Source organism: Sminthopsis crassicaudata, chromosome 2 (assembly GCF_048593235.1).
Source record: "Sminthopsis crassicaudata isolate SCR6 chromosome 2, ASM4859323v1, whole genome shotgun sequence".
Taxonomy (NCBI): domain Eukaryota; kingdom Metazoa; phylum Chordata; class Mammalia; order Dasyuromorphia; family Dasyuridae; genus Sminthopsis; species Sminthopsis crassicaudata.
The window spans coordinates 149739654-149766793 of record NC_133618.1 but is presented as its reverse complement, the minus strand read 5'-3'; the positions used below and the strand labels follow the sequence as shown (position 1 = coordinate 149766793).

Below are 27140 nucleotides of genomic sequence, written 5' to 3'. Positions count from 1 at the left end.
CTTGTTATTGCCAGGGAGTCTGTGACTACCCAGTCTTCAAGGAATAATGAAAAAAAGGAAACTAAGAGGCTACATTCCATATCCCCAGGTTTTTGGAAGATGAGGCTAGGGAGGGAGCCTACTCAGAAACTATTAAAAATCCTTTAAATATGGAGGGACTGATAGAGGAAGGCAGGGTTGAATGGACAGGACTGAATTGTTTTAGTCTTAAAAGCCAATCTTTCAGATGAATTAGTGAAGTGGGCCTCCATCAATTGTAGATTTGAAACCCTAGTTCATAATATATTGAGTCATATGTAGGACTTCTGTGTTAATGGTACTATAGAAGTAGTTTGGAGTACATAAAAATCTAAGGAAAAATGAAGGCTACTCCTTCTTCCCACCAAAGTCATTAGTGACTAGTGATAGTTTTGTTTTGACTCTCTTGAAGCTATTTGACAGGTCAGTCTAGTCAGTGACAAAGGATGAAGGAATGTTGAAGGTGCAGTATGCACCCTTGTAGTACTTGCAAGCTGGCAAAGACCTTAGAAATGACCCAGTTCAATCATCTATCCAAGGCCAAAAGCTAGTGACAATCAGCACTAAAATTCATAGTCTAGGATTTTATTAAACTAACTGCCTCTCTTACAATTATAGACTCATGGATTGAAAGCTAAAATGGACCTAGAGATCATCTGCAATAACCCCCTCATTTATAGATAAGGACAATAAGATCCTTGGAGATTAAATAACTTAACCAAGATCATACAGATAGTGACAAAATAATAACATGAACTGAGTTCTCTGACTTCAAAGCCAATGTTCTTTCCACTGGATCATGATACCTCTCAATGAAATAAGGAACTCTTCACAAATTCATAAGTCATCATTGAACCCTTCTCTTTATTGTTCCAATTTGAGTATATGTGCTGCCAAACATCTAAATTTAATACAGGAAGATTCCAAGGAGTGATTTGAGAATGCTACTGCTCTAGACATGTAGAATGATAATAACAGAATAACTGATATTTATATATGGTGTTTTAAGATTTGCAAACCACTTAATGTATGTGTTGTCTTGTTTGGCATTTACAACTACTCGTTGAGATAGGTTCTATTATCCCATTTAATAGATAAGGAAGCTGATAAGGAAACTAGCTAAAAGTGATTCAGTGACTTGCAGTAGTGGAAGCATTATCCTTGTTCTCATGCAAATTGTGTTATTTTTCTCTTCAGAATTATTGAGACTTGATTAGTTCATAGAACTAGTGCCTCCAGCTGTTGATATCACTTCTGAACCACCCAATTACAAAACTGCCACAAGGAGCTCCAGGTATTTGTTCTGATGTTTGACTGGTGGATGATAATAGACAATTGAGCCAAGAGAGCTTCATGGAGCTGAATCAACTCAAATCTTCTTTAATGTATATCCTTGTTGTCTAGTCTCCTTTTGTTACCTGCCAAGTGACCCATGGTCTCATTTTATTCTTTTATCAAACATAAACTACCAGGAGACTGGTAGTCAGACCCAGCCCAAAACACTCACCCAGGGTCATAAAGCTAGGAAGTGTTTGAGGCAAGACTTGAACCCAAATCTTCTTGACTTTAAGTACAATAATCTATTCACCATCCATCCATACCGCTTCTGGAATAATAACAAATCTTCAGACCATTGCTTAGCTCTTTCCTTTCCATCTTACAATTATTTGAGATGGTGAGGACAGGGAAAGGGAACTCTTCAACTAGACTTGGAATCATTCCAATGGGGCAAACCCTCCAAATAGCCTGATGTGGCTGACAGTTCTGTTAACACTGACCTTTAGATTTCTTGGACACTTTCTTAGAGTCAGTCTAAAGGTTCACTTTTACTGTTGCTTGACAGTGATAAACCCACTGTATCCAACCATTTCTTTCTCACTCTTAGCAATTAAGACAATGAGTGTTATTACCCTCGTAACCTTAAGACTGCTCTAAAGTGAGAAGGACTGCCTTAGAAGGTAATGAGTTCCATGCCCCTGGAGGTCTCCCAGTGGCTATGGATGAAGACTTGTCAGAATAGTATAGAACAGATCCTATTCACACATGACCTTTTTCCAATAGAGAGTCTATGATTCTGCATGTCTGTGTCTGTGCTCTGTTCTTCCGGCACCATTGACCCAGAAATCATTGCTATTATCCTGTGATATGTTTCTGCCTAGAAGATGTACAGCATGGAAAGCATTGGATTCTGGGTCACAGAACGTGGCCTCAAACCCCAAGTCTGTCTCTTGCTGCAACTACGTATTTTATAACTAATTACAAATATATATTATAAGTATTATATTTAGAACAATATATGCAAACATACGTACATGTTATCTTCCAGACTAAAACAATAACAACAAAAAACATTTACTAAGCACCCACTATGTATCAGGAACTGTGCTAATCACTGGGGATATCAAAGAAAAGGGTGGAAAAATCTCTGACCTCAAGCAGCTTCCAATCTAACACACATAGGAACAAGATATAGATAGGATAAGTAGGAGATTACCTGGGGAGGAAATGGAGAGGCGGGAAAGAATTCAAACTACAGAAGACATCATTAAAAATACTCAGAGCTGAGGAGTATCATATTTGAGGAAAAGCAAAGAGGTCAATATTAATTGGATTGAAGAGACTAGAAAGATAAAAAAAAAAAAAGAGCTGGGTTAGGAAATGCCATAAAACCTAAATAGAGATTTTTATATTTCATCTTAGAAGTTTTAGGTTATAAGATAGAAATGTAAGTCAGACCTACACTTTAGAAAGTTAAGTTTGACTAGACTTTTATTTCCTTGAGGGTGGGAATAATTTTTACTTTTGTTTTTCTTTAGTGATATCTTATACATAATAAACACTTAATAAATACATGCTTGTTGACTTATTACCTGTGTGATTTTGGGTAAATTACAACTTCTGTGAACCTTGTTGTATGTATCTATAAAATTAAGGGATAGAACTAGATGACTTCCAAGGTTCCTTAAGTTTTTGACCTATGATCCTCTGGGTCTATGAAATGGTCATAAGATATGATCATTGCAAGCCTACCCATTTGCCTACCTGTCTTTGGAGTATTATATTTCTTAGAATGTTTATTTATAATTGATTGATTTATTTAAAGTACACATACACAAAAAGCTATTATGTTCCAGAACACAATAATGCCTTGTTCGTCCATCATATATGGGGTCTAAGGTATCCCACATAAGTGAATTTTCCAGATAACTAAAGCGTATCCTTTTAACTCTCAAAACTTTTGACTTTGTCTCTAATGGAAATATTTCTAAATTACATTACACACTACCCTTCCTTCTTAAGTGTACAATACTATACTATAACAGTCTCAGTTTCCACCAAAGTGTGGAAGGCTGTTTAATCCTATGCTGAGAGGCTTCCAGACTCCTAGGCTTTTTGAGTGCTTTTTATACATTCTTTTTTCCTTCTTGTCTGCTATACCAAATTGCTGTTGGCAAAACACCTTCCAATAGCCTTTTGGATTTGTTGCTTCCAATTTATTATGGTTGAGATGACCAACTTGGTTAGAATTGTGACTAATGTAAGAATAAACAAAGATCTCCGAAGAGCTCTGACCAAATGGCTCATCTCTGAATAAAGTCCACCAGCTTTAATAAATGGACTCTGAAAATGATGTCTTGGTTTCTCAAATGTCATTTTTGCTCACTTCTTAATTCTTAGCACTCTCCCTGGTAGCTGAGGTTGTCAGATAAATACATGCTAGATAAATGAGGTATTGTAGTTTCTTACTCTCTGTGGGATCAGCCCTGGGCCCTAAATGGTTGGAAAATCAAAAGGCTCCCTCTGTGATACCCTAGCATAGATTCATCCCTCTTCATCTTTATATGCATTAGTCTATTCCTGTCAGTCCCATCTTCTTGCCAAATCACACAGGGTTGGGCTGGGAAGGGAGCACAAAAGAATGCGAAAAGAATAGCCAGGTATAAAAAGCATTTTCCTAGCTAGGCCCTCTGGGTGTTGACCTAATGTTAAGGCATGGACAGTCAGAGAGCTCACAGAGTCACTCAGGATGAGAGGCCACCACTAGAGTTTCTTATATCATTTTCTGAGTAGACAGTGATTTTTTTTTTTTTTTTTAATTTCCTGGATGTGTACTTGTCACTCACTATTTGCCTTGGTTTTCTCTACTCCTTCAATGACTACAGAGACAATTTGGAGGACTACAATTCTAGATTGTACACAGGATTCTGGGCCTCAAATACGTTTGCACACATTCAGGTAAACACATCAAAAGACAAACCAATCATCACCTGAGTCAATGTGCAGTCTGACCATATACTACTTATCTACTGAGTGAGGGAAAAGGAGGGACATAATCATGGAACATTCAAAGAGAGGGAAGTGGATCTGAGATTATGTGGCCCTGATCCCTACAGGATTTAAACATGTAGAATTGTGGTGAGAATATGATTCAGGCATTGAGAATGAGATGACCCAGGTGGGAGAGAGTAGAGATGGATGGGCTAGGAAAGAATGAGATAGCCCAGTTTGTCTAGAACAGGGCTTCTTCAACTTTTTCCGCTTGTGACTCCTTTTTATCCAAGAGATGAGAATAAAAAGATTGCACTATTTGGGTCAGAGGGAGTTACTGAAGGCTTTAGAAAAAGAGAAATGCTTCTACTATATTTTTTGGATCTCCCTATATTTTGGGGCTCTGAATAAGAAATTCCATTTTGCTTTAAAAGTGGTCAATTTGGCAATACCTGCAGTCAATCCAAAAAAAGATTCTCATATTTGTTCTCTTGCAGTAAAATTGAATTTTCTATCACCTATGTAGCTCATTAAAGTATTTATGAAGATTTTTTGCAAGCATTTATTCTTGTGTGTTCTTTTAGATGCAAAAATTTAATTGTTTATAAGATAAATTGTCTACTATTCTGTGATGCTGCATTAATTTAAGGTTAAATATTTTATTATTGAATTGATATCATTGGAAAATATGTTTAGTCAAATATGCTGCTTTATGATTTGAATTTTCACCTTTTAAATACATTTACATTTTAAAATCTAAATAAAGACTTTTCACACAACTTTCCAGTTGAAATGTAAAAATTATTACATTTAGTCTAATAGAACTATTACTTAACTTTATTTTGGGGTCCTTGATTTTATTGGTGTATATACGACATACCTCAGATATGTTGGTTCAGACCACTTCAATAAAAGCAAATATCTCAAAGTGGAAAAAAAATCCAACATCATGAGGTAGGTACCAAAGTAGCCAGATGTCTCAGGGGTTAGAGTGCTGAGCTTGGAGTCAGAAAGACGAGTTCAAACATGGTCCCAGACACTTACTGTGTGACCATGAGCAAGTTCCTTAACCTTTGTTTGCCTCAGTTTCCTCATCTGTTAAATGAGGATAATAACAACACCTACTTTACATGGTTGTGATGAGAGCCAAATGAGAGCAATGCCTGACACATAGAAGTTACTATATAAGTGTTTATTTCCTCCCTTTCTCTTCCCTTATTTTCAGATTTCAAAGTGAAGCTCAGATAAATAACTAACTTATGTAGTACATAATTTACAAGTTACTTACACAGTTGATAATTATCTAGTAAATTAGTCTGAGTACAAGTCCTATAATTCTTTTTGTTTATATCATTCATGTTGTCTCCTGGATGGGTAGGAAGAACTTTGAAACTATTTGATACTACTTCAAGGATTTCATGAGTGGCAGTGTTTCTTCCACCTATAGAAATACCAATCCCTATAATCAACCTGGTATTGAACCTTGCACTTAGCCAAACTACCTTTAGAAGAAAACATACTCTAGTCATAGGCCCATCCTTGAAGCTATTCTAGTCTGTTAAATCTTGCCAGAGTCTGTGTGACATGGACAGAGTCTTGAGCCCAAAATAATAAATGCTTGTTAGCTACTTGACACTGAAGATGCTACCACAACACCCTGAGGCATTATAGGAAACCATTGGTAGAAAATTTGATTAAATAACAATAGTGATTAATATTTATAAAAACCTTTGAAATCCATGCAAGAAAAATGGAAATACCATGCATTGTTATTCATTAACTGATCTGATTCCCAGGGTGTAAATCTCATTTGTACTCTATTTTTATGCACACCAAAAAGGCAGGATGGCCAGGAGCAAAAGAAGAAAGAATCCTATTAAATTCCAGGTGCCTAACAAAATGCCAGGAACAGATTCTCTTATATATGTGCTACCAATGAACTTGGCATTTATCAGCCTCATTGCTGAGAATATCCTTTAAGCAACTAAACTTTACTCCTTCCACATTTGTCATGTCGTGTAAAGAAAGTAAGAGTTACATTTAACTCTCCAAGAAATGACAGACCCAAGGGTCTCCCAGGTTTTCAACTGACAGGCTGTGATAGAATTATGGAAATTTTTCTTGCTGAGCTATAAATATACTAACTTATGGAGAGAGATTGATCTTTCAAACAAAAGTTTTCAAGAGAAGTTCAAAAAACTATCCATAGGGGAGTTACCATCAAATGAGAACTCATCAGAAATATCTGCCAAAAAATGCTCCAACTTGCAAATAATAAGGGAAATGCAAATTAGAAGGATTCTGAAGTTTCACATTGCACCCATCAAAGTAGTAAAAATGAAAAAGAAGGAAATGGTCAGTGCTAGCAAATTTTGGGGGGAATGAATACAATGTGGGTGGAGCTGTTACAAATTAGGAGGGAAATTGGAATTATACTAGAGAAGTTGCTCAATTGGATATATATACCCCAAGGACCAAAGAATTGGTTTAAAAAAAAAAAGCCCCATTTATACAAAAATACTCAGAGCAGAATTACTTGTAGCAGCAAAAAGAAAAAGAAAAAAAAGAAAAAGAAACAAGGTACTCAACAATTGGAAAATGGCTGAACAAACTATGACAGATGAATACAATGGAATGCTACTGCTCCATAAGAAAATAAGATTATGTGGAATTCAGAAAAATATGTGAAGACTTATACAAACACAATGAAGGACACGTAAACGATGATATAGTAAAAGAAAATTAAACAGATTTATTCTTAAAGACCAATCTTGATAGTATAGATCAAACAATGAAACATACTTCCCTCTTTTCAGCAGAAATAAAACAGGTGGTTGATGTGGAATATTGAATACTATGCCAGATTTGATGAGCAAGGCACGATTTCCAGGAAATGATTGTAATTTAAAAACTAAAAGCATTGAGATAAGTAAAAAGTTGAGGAAAATCATCTACCATTAAAAAAAAAAGAATTGTTAAAATATGAAAAATGCGAATATAAACAAGGCTTATATTTTTTCAGGCTCCAGGAAAGAATAGAAAGATGAGAGTTTAGGATGATCAAAACAGATTAAAATGTCATGAGCCATTCTCCATTTTCAAGTGGAAAGTTCTCTTGGGAGGAAAAATGGCAAGGTCAGTAATGGGAGAGTCCAAAAATGAATTAGGAGAGGTTTTCATTTTGTCTTCACCAATAAAAGGAGAACAAATTGTTCAACAATGGTCATGGCATTTAGTGTTAGACTTTTAATAAGGAAACCTGGAATCAAATCCTGTCCTGACTCTTATGATCTGTGACCATGTGACATCAAAGTAACATATATGTTGGAAAGCACTTTAGCATCTTATTGCATATTACATCTTATTGCATCTACTTTGCATTTAAGTTTCTGTTCATGATTTTCAGTCTTACTCCCCTTGATATATTCTATGGGATGGGCGTATTTATCTTTTTCTCCCTTATATATAATGCTTCATCTGCTCTTTCTGTGTCTTTACACACAAATACATATACAAACACACACACACACACACACACATTTAATCAAATGTACACATAACAACATAGACTAATAGTTTCAATGCTTTTGGTTATCCAGGGGGGAAAGGATGCTATTTTTAATGTCCAAAAACTTCTTGGACCTCCCTTCTACCAATAATTAAATTGGTTATTGACTTTATGTATCATCAGTCTCCATGATTATGATAATACATGACTTCCTTGAAAAAAAATCCAGAGTTCCTCCATATTGTTTCCATACCTGAAATGCATTACATCCTTATCTCCACCTTTGCAAATCTTTCATTTTCTTTACAATTCAGTTCATGAATCATCTTCTAAGGGGCTTTTTCTGGTCCCTCCAACTGTTGGCTTTTTCTCCATTAAGATTACAAATTATCTAATTTGTATGTAAACTACATATCAAGATATATACATATTGTCCTCACAATTAAACTGTAAATTATTTAAGGGTAGGGAATATTTTACTTTTTTTTTTTCCCCTTTTCCTCAGCATTTTGCACAGTGCCTAGTACATGATAGATATTCAATTACTAAATGCTTATTAAATGACTAAATCCTCCTACTTTTTGGTAAGGAACTGTTCTTTTTTAAATAATTACCTCATGATAAATGGCCCTGAATTTTGTTACTATTTTATTAGAATCATTAACATTAATAGTCTGATACCTACTCAGATGAGTTAAAACTATACCAGTAACTGATTTCCTCATTTAAAAAAATGAAAGATAAGTATTGGGTGGTATTTAATTCTCCTTTAGACTCTAGGAAATAGAATGTGAATAGTATATCTAGTCATTATTATAAATTTACTATATAAAATCATGGGAGTTTACATTTGCATAGCAAACTATAGATTATTGAGTGCTTATCTCAAAACAGTCTTGTGGCTGTGATGGAGTAGTTCAAGAACAAGTATTCCCACTTATTTAATTGATGAAGAAATCAAATCTCAGAAATCTTAAGTTACCTGGTCAAGGTTATCCAGACAATGTCAGAGTCAACACCCAGCTTTTGTGGTTTATTGTATTTTTTATTTTTTTTATTTATTTTATTATGTATTTTCTCACTCAATAGACTAACAGTAAAACTATTATAAAGAGAGTCCTCATCAAAAGAGTCACACTCAAAACTATTGAGAACCAATAGCCTAGGATGTGTGTGTGCTTGGTTTTTCTTTTTCCTTTTCTGGTAGTCTATATATGCTTGGGTTAGAACACTCAAATGGAGTCTCCCCCTGAACAGCACAGGACTGTGAAATAAATATCATCTACTTGAGAAGCTGATCATCTGCCTCAGACCACCCTCATGCTATAAAATTAGCAGAAAGTCCATTGGGAAATGAGAAAAGGGGAGATTCAATACCCTCTAGCTTTCAGAAGTCAAAGCCAGTCACCAAAAAAGGTCTTGGGTAAAAAGGTTCTGTGATTCACTCCCAAAGCCTCCCATCTCAGAAGAAAGGTGGAGAGCTTTCCTTCCATTAGTGCTGGAGGGTGTTTTCAAACACCCAGTACTTTATTTTGCATGCAAATCTTTCTTCAACATGATGTTCTTACTACAGATAAAGTGCCTTCTTGCTTGGGGCAAAATAATGTCATTCCTTGGAGATGGAAAACCTCCCACAGACACCAACCTATCCTATGTGAACAGGGGAACATGATACTCTTGGCTTCTGAAATGGAAATAATAACTTCACTTAAATGACAAACAGCTCTTTGACAACTGGTAGAGGAAATTGTTGCTGCTTTTTCAGATGGTGTTGAGGTCACAAATGAACACAGAGCAATTATTCAACTCACTTTTGCCAAATGTTTGTTTGAAGACAAATCCTGTTTTTTGTGATCTACATTTCTTGATGTACTTTCTTTCCCTAAGGATTTTTTCCTTTCTGGAAGTTTTGCCTTCTACTTCTTTCCTGCATGGTTCTCGTTCCGGTCTCTCTAGTCTTGAACTCTCTTCATCCAGCCCCATTCTTTTTTTATTTATTTAGTTTGAGGCAATCAGGGTTGCATGACCTGCCCAGAGCCAGGTCACATTTGAACTCCAGAGCTGATGTTGTTCTAGCCACTGTACCACCTAGCTGCTCCCCATTTCACCAATGGCCTGCGGGTCATGTCTTCACACAGAGATGATAGAACAAAACCTAACTTTATATATGGCAACTTCTGGGATAGGATTGGAGGGAGGGGAGAAAATAAGCATTCATATGAAACATCTTAGTGCTATAGAGCTAAGTGCATTACAATTATTATCTCATCTGAATCTCACAACAACCCTTCCAGACGGTGTTATCATTATCTCTATTATACAACTGAGGAAACTGAGGTAAGCAGAGATTAAGTGACCTGTCCTGGGTCACACGGATAGTAAGTGCCTGAAACTGGATTTGTACTCCAATCCTGACTCCAGGACTTTTATCTGTGCTGTCCAGATTTTAAGAAAATCCAAAAAAATTCCCTGCAGATTCCCAACATTCTACTTGTTGGAGATTCATTCTTTCTGATCAAATCCTTATCTCTAGTAAAAATGACTTAACCATTGAGAAAATTAGTAAGCTGTGAAGACATTCTAAGTCCTTACTTTCCTAATAATAGACAAATGAGAGATTTGGATGGAGCAAAGTTGGGAAGGACAGGCCCAGAACACAAGCATTGTTTAGGCAGAACTATCCTGGGTAAACTCTTTCCTGGAAGCACTCTGCTCTACAGAATCTTTTTCCTTCCACTTTCCTTTTTCCCAACCTATGATCTGGGTACAGACCAGATCCCCTCACGACTGTAGTAGAAGGTAACAGAGGGTAACACTTGGAGGATTGGGATGGAGGAATTGCAGAGACAACTAGGCTAGATATCAGGAAAACTGCCTATTAGAATAGTCCAAATGAAGAAAAGGCTGCCTTGGGAGGTAGTGAATTCCTTGTCACTGGAATGTTTCAAGCAGGAGCTGGATAACCACTTGATAAAGACATTGGGAGGCATTTATTAGCTATTGGATATTGGGCCAGACCTTTCACATCTCAATCTCTCCCCAGATAGAAATTCCTTCCTCTACTCAATCTCCCTGAAGAAAAATTAAGCTTGCATTTATTTTGTATATATAGTTTTATTTATTTATATGTGTGTGTGTTTGTGTGTGTTGCATGCTCCCTACTTCCTCTCCACCTTCATTCAGGGTAAAGGTTGACTTTTTGTTTGTTCGGTTGTTTTGTTTCATATCCTCAGCATAGTACCTGACATACAGTAGGTGTTTAGTAAGTATTGGTTGGTTGGTTAGTTGAGAAAAAAGATTCTTTTACAGATATAGGTTTTCCATATTCTCTGAGATTCAACTCATAGATTTCTGTGGGTAAAGTAAGGAGCTCTGAACAGTCAGGGAAAGAGCCCAGTGGCACTGAGTACAGCCAAGTTGAGAAGACAGGATAGGCTTTAAATCCTGATTTCTCAATCCTGACTTAATTTGAATTAGGAGGCATTGTGGAATATTTCATTTTCTAGGTCTGAAAAGACATTAAAGAAGCTAACTTTTTTCAAAAACCATATATATTTTGAAGATTTTCTTCTATATTGTTTTTACAAATTAGATTCTATATCCAGAAATGAGACAAAAAGAGAACAAGAAAGAGAGAGACAGAAACTGAAGAGATAGAGAGAGACCTAGGAGATAGGGGGAGAGAGACAGAAAGACAGATAAGGAGAAAGATCAGAGAGAAAGAAGAAGGAGATAAGAAGAAAGGGAGAGATGGAGGGAAGGGAGAGAGAGTGAGAAAGAAAGAGACACAGAGAAAGAGAGAGACAGAGACAGAGACAGAGAGAGAGACTGCCAGCTGGAGCAGAACCAGGGCCAACAAACACCTGTTTTAGGAGGCAGATTAGCCCAGGATGGCTGCTAGCAGCTTCGAAGCAGCACGCGGCTCACTTGAGCTGAGTGTGGAAATAAGCCACCTGGTCTCCTGATTAGTTAGGCCATTAAGTGAGGTCAGACTGTCATTACTGTAAATTGCTTAGCTGCTTTGGCAGACTCTTAAGCTCTTGGTCCAAAGGGAATTTGGTGCATTGTGGTCCATTGCTGCATGTCATTTTAGCAGTTCCAATTTCTTTCCCACTCATGATGGCCACAAGCCATCCCTGAAGAAACAACAGGAATACCCCCAGAGAAAACTTCTATCCCTCTCTCTGTTTTCTAGAGTTCAGATGTATTTACTGAGCTGCCACATTTCTTGTAGATTTTTCCTTGATACATCACATATACAAATTTGGGGAGGCTGAGAGGTTGGGCCCAGAGCCATCTCTTATGGTGTGCTATCTCCTCATGAGACCTTTCCTGATTCTCCCAAATGTTAGTTCCTTCCTCACAAATGTACCTTGTTTTTAATTTTGTATATTCATTTTATATATATGTGTGTGTGTATATATATGTGTGTGTATACATGTGTATATATATGTGTGTGCAAGGGGGAAAGAGGAAGGGGAGGGAGAGAAAGTATAAGAAGGGACTTCTGATTGAGTTCCCCAAGAAACCAAATCTGATGAAATTACGGGATAAAACAGAATGACGTGGAAGAGTTCACCCCTTTCAGATTTGGAAGTGGCCCATCTGCACCTCCTAAAGGGGATGTCCCTATCATACTTTAGTCATTTTAAAGGAAATGTCAAGAAGTTTCACTATTTGTGGTAGCTATTGGCTCCATAAAGCATCAAGCAACAGTTCTGGAAGCCTTTAAAAAGCAAAAGAAGTTCTGATGAAGCCATCATCTCAGTTGATCAAAAAGAGAAAATACAACTTTCTCCTTGACTGTCTGTCTGTCTGTCGTGTCTCTCTTTTCCTCTGTCCTTTTTCCATCTCTATCTTTTTCCCTCTGCCTTTTAATCTCTCTTTTTCCTCCTCTCTTCTCCTTTTTTCTATATCTCTCCACACACATACACGCATACACCTATGAATCCAGCTCTTGAGAAGGAATTGCTTACCATCTTTTTTTTTTCCCCTTGCACTTCTCCCCCAGAATGCAACAATATATGGAGGCAAGCAGAATTTCTTTTCTCCTCCTATTCTTCCTCCTCCTCCTCCTTCTCTTCCTTAACCATCAGCAATAACATCTTGAAGAACAGTAACTTGTTTAGCAGAAGACCCTCACCTAGCCAAGCATGGACTTTAAGCACAGAAAATGGATCTGAAGAGCAGAACAAGACCAGAGAATTGGGTGCTCCGATTGCCCAGCGGAGAGTTCCTGCCCTGGGAAGGAAAAGTGTTAAAGAAAGGCAAGAAATAAAGGTCTTAGCATATGAGGTTAGAATCACCTTAGCTAAATGTAATCTTTTCACGTGTTCCTTCCAAATCGAGCAGACTCGATTTGTGTTCATCCTTCCCACTAACACTGTGTAAATTTGTGGTCAGATTCCCAGAAGTGTGAGCTGTCTTAGCCAAATGGTAAGCCAATGCTCTCAATGTTTTCATTCTTCCTTTTGCTACTCAGTGAACTTGGGGAGGAAGTGTGCTCCAGGTTATGGGGAGATGTTTAGTATGATCCTTTTTTTTTTTTGCTATGACATTGTAGTTGTCAAATCTTTGCTTTGAGCTAATGGTATTACCTGGGTGACTATAAAAATTAAACATGCTTGGGAGAGTCTCTCAAGCTGTAGTTTAAAAAAAATCTGAACCTAAAAATAGCTTAAATTTAAGATAGCAATCCCCTGGGACTCAATTTCCAAATTCAAATTGGGGGATATTCCCAGAAGGTTTGCTTATTTGTATGTGTACATAGTGCTCTCAATAGAATGAAAACTACTTGGTGAAAGAGGCTGGAGGTTTTTCCTTTATATCACTAGAGCTGGCAAGTAGTGTTTAATCGACACTTATTGACTAAATTAGTGAGAAGCTGGAGAAACCATTCCAGGGCCATTTTTTGTTTTGAAGGACTGAAAACAGAAGCATAATAGGTATCCTTGAGGGAGAGGGTTGGGAGGAAGTAGAGGAATACCTTAAATGAAGGTAGAGCGATGTTTATGGTATGACTACGTATATAGGCCTCAGGTCTTTGGGGGAATGGTAACATGTGGTGAGGCACTCCCTTCTCTGCTAGTTGTCTTCCTCCCTCAATGAGTTCTAACTCAGCAGAAGGCCCAGGCTTATATCCCAAAGAGATCTTAAAGGAGGGAAAGGGACATGTGCAAAAATGTCTATGGCACCCTCTTTGAAGTGGCAAGGAACTGAAAACTGAATGGATGCCCATCAATTGGAGAATGGCTGAATAAGTTGTGGTATATGAATGTTATTGTTCTATAAGAAACGATCAGCAGGATGATTTTAGAGAGGGCTGGAGAGACTTACATGAACTGATGCTAAGTGAAATGAGCAGAACCAGGAGATCATTGTACATGGCAACAGCAAGACTATACATTGATGATCAATTCTACTGGATGTGACTCTTTCTAACAATGAGATGATTCAGATAAGTTCCAATGACCTTGTGATGAAGAAGAGAGGACTGTGGGAACTGAGTCTGGACCACAACATAGCATTTTCATTCTTTTTGTTGTTGTTTGCTTGCATTTTATGTCCTTTCTCATTTTTTTCCTTTTTGATTTTTCTTGTGTAGCAAGATAATTGTATGAATATATATGCATATATTGGATTTAACGTATATTTTGCCATGTTTAACATATATTGGATTATTTGCTACTTAGGGAAGGGATGAGGGGAAGGGGGAAAAATTGGAACACAAGGTTTTTCAATGGTTAATGTTGAAAAATTATCCATGCATATCTTTTGAAAATTAAAAAAGCTTTAATAATAAAAAGAAAAATTTTTAAAAAGAAACAGGCCCAGGCTGCTCAATCCTATTCAACATACTTTCCAAAGACACAATTCTGCCTAAAGAGTACATTATTTGACTTGTTTTTCCCCTCATTTTACAATTTCATTTATTCTTCACTCAAGAAAAATTTATTGTGTCTATTAAGTGCAATGCATGGTGTTAGTAAAGAAATGAATATTTTCTGTATGATGACCTTTCTATAAATCCAAATAAGATTAGTAACAATATGGCAAAATGACTTTCTCTTTATCTTTGTGCTTCAATAACAATAACTCACCTTTATAGCTTAAAAATGTTCCATGGCTTCCTCTTACCTTTAGAATTAAACTGCAAACTCCTCACTTTAGCATTTTGGGTCCTCCACAATCTGATTCTCTTTTGTTCAGTCATTTTTCAGACATGTCTAACGCTTCATGACTCCATTGTGAGTTTCTTGACAAAGATACTGGAGTGGTTTGTCATTTCCTTCTCCAGCTCATTTTACAGATGAGAAGCTGAGGCAATCAGGATTGACTTGTAATACAACTAGTACCATTTATGAGGTTGGTTTTGAACTCACGTGGAGGAGTTTTCCTGCCTTCAGGCCCATCACTATGCTACATAGATGCCCCAATTTGGCTCTTGACTACCTTTGTAAGACTGATTTGATGCCAGTTTTTTTTTTTTTTCAAAGACTAAGCTAAATAGTCCTGAGCTTCTTTCCACCTCCCATGGGAAGCCATTGTGGATCTCCCAAATTATTGGGGTCTTTTCTCTCCTCAATTAATAAATAATAATCATTTATTAAGTGGATACTAATGTCAGGCTCTAGCTAACAGGTGATGAAGATAATGCAGTTACAACATGCTCACAGATGCTGGTATCATGTGACTTTGTATCTTCATCTCTGTGTAAATGACACATCCTTGCAGTAGATCAGGCTCCTTGAGGATAAATCCTAATTTTTTTCTGTCTTTGTATTTACGTTGTTATGGCCATTAGAAGTCCTTAATAAGTGGCTCTTGAATTAGACTATGTTGACTATGATGCTTACAAAGCATTTTCCATTGAGCAAGAGAAAATAAATGTGGGTGAGAACAACCCTTTAGTTTGTTCATCAATCAATGAATCTGACACTAATGAGTCACAGGAGCAAAGATTCACCATTGATTTTAGGAAAGAATTTGAAAACAATGGAATTTTTACTAATAAGTGATATATCTGTATTATAGTGGTCAAACAAGGTCTAATAAGTACACGGGTTTAGAGCTGGGAGAGACCATAGGGATCGTTTCATTCATCTCCCTTTCCCAAGGTTACACACCTGGACCAGAAATAAAATGGACTTTTTAGACTTTAAGGTCATCATTTTCTCTTACATCACAGAGGGCAACCAAGGCGTTGCAACTGAGATGATCGAATGTTTACCTATGACCTATGTATGATGGCTTCTACTGGACAAACATGTGGGGGTAGAAAATTGGGAGCAAGCTCATCTGGCTTGGTTCAAATGGCCAATTACCCAGACTAGATTTCTCTGTGATTTTCTACTAACTATTTAGTCCTCCCGTTTTGGTGTCTAGTACATAATAAACAGTAATAAATGTTTTTAATTGAATAATTTGTGCATGTTGAACCACAGAGGCACCTTGGAATACTCCCAGTGAGCATAATGAAGACCCAGGAAAGTTTCAGGACTTGGCAGGAGTTAGCTTTCCCGGTCCCTCAAACCTCATTGGGTCTCCTCTGGACACCCTCCCCTTCCTCACTCTCTCAATACCACAAATAGTCTGGTTTGATCCCTATCTGGCTCCTTTTAGTACCAAGGCAGAAGTGCCAGGAATATCAGGTGTCATTGGTTTGGGGGGTATTTGTGGCTACTGTGGCACAAGATAGCATCTCCAGGCACACTCCTGTGTGCAGGACTCCTCCCCTTATTCCTCACTGGGCTGTATTTTCCTTAATATATCCACCTGGGAGGCTGAAGACTTACTCCTGTATGATCAATGTCTAGGTGATAAGCCAGTCAAAATTACATCATCCTTCCCCCTCCCCCCAATTTTACTTGGGAGAAGTCACAAAAGCAGAACATCATTCGTTCCTCTATGACTTGCTAAAAAGTTTGTTTAAATAATGTCATAACACAAACATTCACCCACACCCCCACACACATGCCAACCCAATAATGTGAAAATGACCCGGGGTGATCTTGGGATAGCAGGCATTTGGCTGACCCATTTCAGCCTTTCAAACCTTATGCTCTACAGTTAACATGTTTTAAGAACCCACAATGACCTTGACATCACAATGAGGCATTAGAATTGGACTTTAGAGGAGCAATAAAACTAAAGGGACACACACACACACACACACACACACACACACACACACACACACTGTAACTGTCTGCTGACAGAACCAAAATTAGGCCAAGGTAATCAGACCTTTCCCAGGATGTCAAAATTTAGAGAACTCAAAAATTTAAACTTATGATTTTAGAAGATTGCGTCATTCTAATTGTGCTACATTTTGACAAAACTTTTACTCCTTTAGCAGCAGAGAAACAACTGTACTCAGCACCTAGTTAACAAGAATAATTAGATCAATTAGGAAGCTACCAGATGGCACACTTCCTCCCCCAAAGACTACATACCAGGTTTATGTATATACAAACACTTCCCTGATAAGGCCCTGCCTCATTCCAACCCCATCACTCCAGTCATTAGTTTACCCAGCAACCTGGGATTTCTTTCTAAGGGGGCTAGTGAAAGGGTCTTCCTTCTTCCAACCACCTATGTCCCCAAGTTTGTCCCCTTCCACTCTGAATTTATTTTAATTTTTTTTTCTATATCACTTCCTCATCACCGATGACAAAATTGAATTGAGAGTTGCTTATCTTGGGTCCAGTTCTGTGTGGCTTATCTTAAACACCCATATTGCTAGATATATCTATGTTTGCTGGTGTTTAAAGAGAAAACCTCGCCATGAATCTTCAACACCAGCTTCAGAGAACTTGGGCACTAGCTTATTACATTTGGATCTAGCTTAAGGAGATTATTGGAAATTATTTGTAAGGCTTTTGTTCATTTAAGCCAAATAACTGGCTAGGAGTAGATACTCTTGGTTTTACATCAACTCCCTTTTCACAAGATGATAATAGTATCTTTTGCTTAAACACAGATTCATTAAAATAGGTTTTGAATCACTTCTATATTGTATTTTGAAAATGCTTCTGACTCCACTAACCAAAATCAAAGATCATGTTTTTCTGCCTTAGCCAAGAACCTACGGCACTCTTTCTAACTTTATTTCTAGTTGTGACAGACCAAAGATGAGAGCATCACAACTCTATATGTCCCTTCTCTTTAAAAGCCAAATTCTACCATTAGCAATGAAGATGGACAGGTGGTACAATGGATGAAGTTCTGGGCCTGCAGTAAGAAAGATTCATTTTTCACAACTTCAAATCAAGTCTCAGACACTTATTATCTGTGAGACCTTCAAAAAAATCCCTTAAAATTCTTTGCCTCAGTTTCCCAATCTGTAAAGTGAATTAGAGAGAACATGGCAAACCACTTGGCTTCATAAAGAGTCAGAGACAGTGAAACAATAAACAACAAAAATACTTTTAGCAATGATGAGACTCCAAAGAGGAAAAAATTAGTTCTATGAGGGGCAATGATAGATCTTTTGCTCATCAACTCACCATGCCTCCAGTGCACTCCCGACAATCTTGTAAACAAGTTATGTTTTCCCAGGTACTGTATGCTTTTAGACCTGCCACTAGAGCCTGCAAAGATCGGCTGTTGACAAGATCCTTTTCATGAAAGATATCTTCATCCAATAAATCCCCAGCATATCTAGAAGAAAAATTTTACAAAGCAGAATGACTTAACATCTTAACCACACGGCCAACAAGCGACCCCACTGACCAACGAGAGAGCTTGAGGTAAACCACAAGGCTAAAATCTGGGTCTTGATGCAGAACTTGATGTACACTTTCAGTCTTTTAGGGTGAGCCTTCGAATATACCATAATAAAATTCACCAACCACACTTTTCTGCTGTGTTTCTGTCAGTGCCCACATTTCAAATGTCTCATTTTCATGTCATGTATGAGTTTTCTCGTAGTCCTTTCATGAATGAGATCTTTTGTATATCCTTATACTGTCTAGTTATTTTAAATAATCTAAGACTGTATTAATATGGCTAACATAGTTTCCTTATTTTTCTCTTTTGATTAAATCTCTTTTTGCTTTAACTTTGTCTGAGATCATGATTACTACCCTTACTCTTTTTTACATAACAATTTTACATCATCTTTTTTATGTTTGTATGTATCTTATTTCTACCCCTCCTGATTTCTCTGCTTCATTTCGATAGACTTGCCCTTCTATTATTTAACCTACTTCCCTCCCCTGCACAGATCTCTCCCTTATCCTCTCCTCCAACTTTGCCACCTTGTTTCCATCTGAATTTAGAAGACTTTTATAGCCTTCCAAATATATATGTTGTTTCCTCTTTATCCCATTTCCATTAATCTGCATATCCTTCTATACCTCCATCCTATTCCCTCAGCTTCTTCTTTCATTATAAATTTAGAAGACTTTTATTCTCTTAATGTATATATTGTTCTTGCATTAACCCAGATCTGATATGAGTAGGGTTCCCTCTAAAAATCCCTCCTTAATCTTCTCCCCTTCCTTATTTCCTTATCTTCTCATTTCTTTCTGAAATTAGAAGACTTTTAAAGCCTTCTAAGCATACACACACACATATACATATGTATGTAGGCACAAAAGTATATGTGTGTGTGTGTGTGTGTGTGTGTATGCATATATATATGGTTTCCCTCTTTAACCCATTCCCAATGAATGTAGGGTTTCAGAACCACCAGCCCTGCTCTTCCATATAAATGCTTTTGTGTCAGATCTTTCTCTCATACCTCCTTTGTATAAGATAACTTCTTTTTCTATGTTTCCCTACATGGTTTTGCTTTTTAGAATCATATCATACTCAGCTCTATCACAACCTTTCAAACTACTCAATTGCTAATAACAATCTTAAACACATGGTTTACATTTTCATGTATAAAAGATAAGCAGTTTGTCTTTATTGAGCCTATTGTAATTAATCTTTGATGTTTACCTTAGATTTTTCTTGGATTTTGTATGTCAAATTTTATATTAAGTTCAGGTCTTGTTGCAACAAAATCCCTCAAATATGGCAATTTATTGAATGTCTATTTTTTCCCATTCAGGATTATGCTTAACTTTATTGGTTATGACATTTTTGACTGCAACTCCAGTTCTTTTGCTCTTTGATATATAGTGTTCCAAGCCCTGTAGACTTTTAATATTTCCATGGCTACATTTTGTGTGATTCTAATTATGGCTGTACTACATTTGAATTTTTTCTTGTTGCTTGTAATATTTTCTCCTTGACTTAGGGATTTGGGAATTTAGTTATGGTATTTCTATAAGTTTTCCTTGTAGGATCTCTTTCAGGTGGTAAGTGATAGATTTTTTTTCTCTTTCTCCTTTCCCCTTATTCTAACACTTCTGGACAATTTTCCTTAATTATTTCCTGTATTATTGTATCCAGATTCTTTTAATTTTTGATTATAGCTTTCAGGTAATCTGATTATTCTTATGTTTTCTCTTCTTGATCTGTCCTCCACATCAGTTGCTTTTCTTATGAGATGTTTCATATTTTCTTCTATTTTTCATTATATATATATATATATATATATATGTATATATTTTATGATCTCATAACTTCACTGGCTGCACTTTATCCAATTCTAATTTTTAAGGAGTTATTTTCTTCCTTAAGATTCTGAAACTTCTTTTTCAGTTGGTTGATTGTCTTTTTATAAACATCTTGGTTTTGGGGGGATTGTGTTTTTTTAAATTTCCTCAATCTCTCTCATTTGATTTTTAAAGTCTTTTTTAAGTGCTTCTATGAAATCTTGTTTGGACAAATGACCATTTAGCGTTACTCTTTGGAGTTAGAGAAGCTTTTTTTTTTTGCTTCAGTATGCTCCTCTGAAAATGATCTTCTCTGTTCCCATAATAACTTTCTCTTTTACCTAATCATTTTGAAGCAGATTATTGATGGTATGACCTCTAGTCCTGGAGTGCAAGTGCCTCAGGCTTCAGATCCTCCTTCAATTCTTAGCTCTAGCCTGAAACCAAAATAAAGAACTCTGCCCTCCTGTAAGTGCCAGAAACCAGCAGCATCCCAGCCCCCTACTTCACCAGCTAATTCCTCCTCATCCAGGACAGCAGCAAAGCTAAACCAGGTATCCTTCATCATCAGAATTTCCCTTAATTTTCCCTCCCTTAGACACCTGACTCCCACGCTGTCTCTGAGAAGAAAATTCTTGTGGCTAGAGCTAAGGCTCTAACCTCCTAACCCAACTAGCTCCAGGGCTCACAGCTTACTGTTTCAGAGAAGCTAGCCTGGAGGTGTTTACATTCACAAGGGCCAAACCTCCATACTGGTATCTTTCTTCATGTAGTGCTCCACAGTCACCTGAGGTGCTATTTTGTGGAGGAGAGCTGAAGAGCTTGCAATTTTCCAACCTACCCACCATCTTTCCAGGATCCTCTCTCTATATGGTCTTTCTTGCTTTTAAAAAAGTGGTAGAAAATCGGTAAACAGCATCTTAGTGGTAACAAATCATTTTACCCTGTATTACACAGTCAGGAAGCAGGAAGCATCTGGACTTGCTAAAGTGCTTTGGGAAAACTATAATTCTATAGCTGGTTTCCTGCCAAAATTCATTCTAACTCAGGTAGAGACTCTCAAAGAAAACTACTGAAGGAGGTGTTGGGTTTGGCAGGAATTAAGGCACTCTCCCTTACTACCCTCAGGGAGATAAAAGTTGCCAAACATACTAGGGCTCCCGAGGTTTGAACAGAAAGCTCACTGGAATCAACACACCTACATATGATGCTCCAAAGAATGAAGCCATGGGCTTTGCCACACACCTGTGGATGTTTGAATAAGAGTCATATCTGCCTACTGACTTGAATAAAGAAAACATAGAAATTCATTCCCAATATATCATTCACCTGAAAGATTGGCTGGAGGCCTATCACTTTGCTCTGGCTGTAGCTCAGAAAAACTTTCATAGAAACAAACAATGATAGGATGCTTGAGTTAACTGTCAAGGTCTTCAGCAAAAGAATGCAGCTCTGCTGAGAAGTCTTAGAGGGCATGAAAGATAAAAAAAAAACTGTGGAGTAATGGAAAGCCATCTTGCACTAAGTACATGGAAGAATGGGCAACTTCCCAATCTACAAAATAGATATTTGGATAATACATATTCAACCAAATGTGCAGGAAAAGGCACATTTATCAGTGGCAAAGATGATCTCTGGAGATAATAGCTTAAATAATGACTTAGATGGGGAAGAAGTCAAATGCTGATACATTCCAGAGGGTCAGAGAAATCAACAATCTCAGAAAAACCAATGTAAGGGCAAGAGGAAAGGGAGAGAGTGGGAGCTGAACACAAAGGCATCCCCTTTCCTGATGAATACTACAAGTATGGGGGAGCAAAGAGCATCCTTAGCAACTAGAGATCAATGGTCTGCTCAAAACATCATGGTAGAAGTACTAGTCTTGTTTACTCAGGGACCAAGCTTACAAAGGATACTTCAGAACCAAGAGGAAAAGTGGTACCCATGTATCCATTGTTGAAGTACAAGTGCACTTAGCATATAATTGCAAAATGTGTCATTTTGTGTTCTATATGATTCATACCTTCTTATGCAATAAGCTCTCTTGTTTTATGCTTCTTTGCTGTATCTATTAGAAGACAGGCATATTATATTAGTATATAATATGTTTCTGCACTAATGCTGAGTGAAATGAGCGGGACCAGATCATTAAACACTTCAACAACAATACTATGTGATGATCAATTCTGATGGATGTGGCCATTTTCAACAATGAGATGAACCAAGTCAGTTCCAATAGAACAGTAATGAATGAACCAGCTACACCCAGCAAAAGAACTATGACTATGACTATAAACCACTTCATAGAATTCCCAATCCTTCTATTTTTGTCTGCCTGAATTTTTTGATTTCCTTCACAGGCTAATTGTACGCTATTTCAAAATCTGATTCTTTTTGTACAGCAAAATAACTGTATGGACATATATACATATATTGTATTTAACTTATACTTTCACATATTTAACATGTATTAGTCAACCTGCTATCTGGGGAAGGGGGTGGGGGGAAAGAGGGGAAAAATTGGAACAAAAGGTTTTGCAATTGTCAATGCTGAAAAATTACCCATGCATATATCTGATAAATAAAAAGTAATAATAATAATACAAAAAGGAAAAAAATAATATGTTTTTGCACATTAATCTGGTCATTTTACCCAATCTGTTATCCAGTGCAATATTATATATGGTATTTGACTTGTAACCTTCTTTACTTCATGAACAATCCATGTATTAAGAGTCTATGTGCTAAGCAATGGCAGGTGTTGAGCATACTTAATGTTATTATATATGTTATTAATGATATACTTTATTATACCTGCTTTTATTATAGCTGTTGTAGGTACAATTGCTACCTATATGCAGTTCTCATGAAGATGTTATATATTAAGTACCCAAATGTACATTTTATAAGATAGTTGAAATAATTACTTTTAATTATATTATATGTCAATTTATGTTACTTTTGATATATGCAAGTATATCCTATTTAACTTGCAGGGACTATACAACTATACATTTTTGACTAAGGGGGTAGATAGAATATTCATAACCCTCCCAGGTATGTGGGAGTTACAAGGATGTGCTTGGGAAGTGACAAAACAAGTTGGGGCAGAAGATTTGGTACTATAGAGGCACTGGGATACCCAGATGGCTTACATCCAATGGGTAGATTTTGGGAGAAATCTTCCTGGACTTGCTTGCTACTAAAAGAACATTGATGAGATTAAACATATTTAACTAAAAAGCAAGAGAGAAAGAGCTGATCACTGAAAATCAACACTAAAATTGCCTAGAAGTATGGTCTGTACTGGTATTTCCTGGGGACAGAAAAACTAAGTTAGGGCAATATTCTTGTTTTCCTACAAAGGGAAGACTATTGGCTGGGCAATCTTGATGAAAGCCCTATCTATATTTGACTAGATCCATGTGGTACTGAAATTCCCTGCTTTTGCCCTGTCTCTTATGTATGTCCAGGGTAAGAAGAGATATGAGAAATGCAGAATGAGAAATGCCTGCACTGGGCATACTGACATCACCTTGTATTGGCTTATTTCCACCATTCTTATTAAAGTTTATAAATACATATATATATATATATATATATATATATATATATATATATATATATATATATATATATAATTCCTCCTGTAATAATTTATATGATGCCTCCTATAATAATTTCTTAAAGAAAGCACAATGGGTAATGTGACAAAAGAGAAGAGCCAAGAGATGAAGGACTAAGCTATAGGAGCTGGTTGGATAATACAGACACAATCCCTGGACTAACATGAGAATGCTGATACCACCCATAAAGAGATGGAGACTGGGAGCTTGAAAGAGAACCAGAGAGTGGGGAAGATGCCCCAGAGCTTCCTCTGATATTAAGTGATGTGTGTTACCATAATAACAACGAGGACAAAATCAATAATAATAATTCACAATTCTAACCCACTTTCCAGATACAATGCCCTTTTACAGTTGCCCTTATAACAAATGAAATGTTATTTGATTTGATCATTTTATTTTATCAATAGGGATTATCTTTGATCCACCTATTAAACAAATGTCTAATCAAAGATATTGATTCAGGTCTTCTGCAGCATTCAGAAAACAATACCAAAAAGTGAACATCTTTATCACAAAACTCATTGATTTCATTAAGCAAAAATCTATAAGAACTGGGTGAACTTTGCATGGCCTTCTCACTGGTCTCAATGTGATGAATTCTAAAATATATAATCTATTAGCTAAAATGCAGGTTTGGTCCTTGAATGTGCTCCAAGGTAGATAACCATAAAGTCACATATTCAGGGTCAGGTTTGAAGGGTGTAGTATGGATGAAAGCTACTAGCTAAGTAGAATATATATGAGAACCCAATTACTATGTAGTCTTTTTTTTTAAGCATTAAAGGTAAAACATGTCAAACTATTCATTTTTATTTAGAAGTGGAAAAATCATTCTATAAGCAAATTCAAAATTTGTTGTTGTTTTTTGACATTCAGTCATTTCAATTGTGTCAATTCTTCCTGACTCTATGGGGGGGGAGGGTTGGACAAAGATACTAAAGTAGTTTGCCATTTCCCTCTACAACCAACTCATTTTGCAGATAAGGAACTGAGGAAACCAGGTCAAGTGACTTGCCCAGTCACACAGCTAGCACATGCCTGAAGCTAGATTTGAACTCATGAAAGTGAATCATCCTAATTCCAAGCTTAATGTTCTATCCATTTCACCAAAACTGAAAATAGCTCTTTGAAACAAAATTTAAAATGCTTCTTCATTTACATGGGGAAAGTAACTTTGTGAGTAGGCAGTCCTATTTGGGGGGTAACAAATCACATCAAAAAATTTAAGGAGTTTTCAAATTTTCAAATTTCAAATTCATTTCAAAAATGTCTGAGTTGTTTAAAACAAAACCTTCAGCAAAATACTAAATTAATCTTCAGTTTTAAAGGTAACTAAAAATATGATAGTCAGACGCCCAAACCAGTTTATTTGAATATGAGCATCTCTATGCTCATACAAATGCAAAATTCCAATTAAGAGTCACTAAAACTGGAAATCCAATAGACTTGGGAGAACACCTATTAGGCAATATAAACTTTTCATTTCTCTTCATTTGTAAAAAATGCTTATAATATGTATGAGGGTTCCAAAAGGACCAGGCACCTCAACTGAATCAACCAGTCACTCAACAGAATGAAATTACAACATATATATTAGATTATTGTTCATTCATGTTTAGTCAGGTTCAACTTTTTGTGACCCCATTTGGATTTTTTTTTGGCAAAAATATTGGAGTGATTTGCCATTTCCTTGTCTAGCTCATTTTATAGAAGGTAACTGAGGCAACAGTGACTTATCCAGGATCACACAACTAGTAAGTATCTGAGGCAAGATTTAAACTCACGAAGTCTTCCTAATTCTAAGCCTAATGCTCTATCCACTGTGTCACCTAGTTGCTCCATATACTAAACTAGATGTTAATGATTTTTCCTGTAACTCCACCATAATTAAGTTTTGAATCAGTTAGAGAGGATCATAGGGCTTTGATCATTGGATGAAGTGAGAAGACTCCCACTGGGAAAACTCCTTCTGTTTGGCCAAAATAATCAAACATACTTCTTGCCTTTGTATACTCTTAGTCTAGCAATAAGCTAATCAAACAGTCGAGAATCTGAATTGAGTCTTTCAGGGTTGAAGCAAGGTCCCTGAAAAGGGATCATTCTTTGGGGGGAAGAGATTGCCATTTTGTTCTTTTTTCTTCCTTCTTCCCTTTCTGCAATTCCCTACCCTCTTTCTCTTTCTTCCTCTATCTCCTCTGTTTCTCTTTTTATTGAAACAATTTTTAATGAACCTCTTTCATCCAGCTTCTGTCCCTATCTTTACCAAAATTATTCTCTCACAAGTTACCAATAAAGTGGAAATCACCAAATCCAATGGCCTTTATTTCAGTTTTTATTCTTGATCTCTCTAAAGCATTTCACCCTGTTGACCTCTCTGCTCTTCCTAGGTACTATCTTTTCTTGACTTTTAAGATGTCACACTTTGCTATTTCTATTACATCATCATCACCACAACCACCAGCAGCTTCCCATCTTTTTAACTGCTCTTTTTCAGTTCCCCTCTTCTTTGTCATTTGACAATATTTAAAGAGCAATGGTGATAACATCTCTCCGCCATGAAGGCCTTTTTTACCTTCTGTGTTTTAATAGCTTCTCCTACTACCTAAAAAAAATTTTTTTTGATGGAACCTAATGATTTTGTCATTGTTGCTCCAGGTAAAGAATTCTCTTTACCAATGAAATTAAGCAATGCAATAATCTTAAAGAAGATTTTTAAAGTATCTTAAGATTTTTAAAAAGTCTTCCTCTGCTAAGGAGAATAGTTTTATACTGAAACTAAAAGAACAAAAATGTCAAACAGAGAAATGAAATCCAAGATAAGGTGTTAAGAGAACACCTAGCTGCCCTCAATCAAGACAAATCACTTGGTCCATTATGGAGTCCTGAACAAACTAGCAGAAATTATTGAACCACTGTCCGTGTTATTGGAAGATCATGGAAAATGAGAGAGATGAGAATGGGCAAGGGTCAATGACATCTTGATTTTTGAAAAAAAGGAAAAGAATAGAGAGTCTGTAAACTACAAGACAGTGAAGGAGAATTTAATTCCTGAGAAAATTCTAGGAAGGACCACTAATGAAATGGTTGGTGAGCATCTAGGAAAGAGGGTGGTGATTAATGAGCCAGCAAGTCTTTATCAAGAATAAGTCAAGCCAAATGAATCAA

The 27140-nt window shown here is 36.6% G+C and overlaps 1 protein-coding gene across 4 annotated transcripts in view; it reads right to left on the bottom strand.

The window, feature by feature from the left end:
• ACOXL (acyl-CoA oxidase like) overlaps positions 1-27140 on the bottom strand; it is a 508474-nt gene that overhangs the window by 191367 nt on the left and 289967 nt on the right. For all 4 annotated transcript variants that reach the window (XR_012486063.1, XM_074287671.1, XM_074287673.1 and 1 more), the window contains exon 12: positions 18304-18457. Coding sequence is in view for 3 of the 4 variants with exons in the window: in XM_074287671.1 (XP_074143772.1) it covers positions 18304-18457 (154 nt within the window). In the remaining variant the exon portion in view is untranslated. The remainder of the gene's footprint in view (positions 1-18303; positions 18458-27140) is intronic.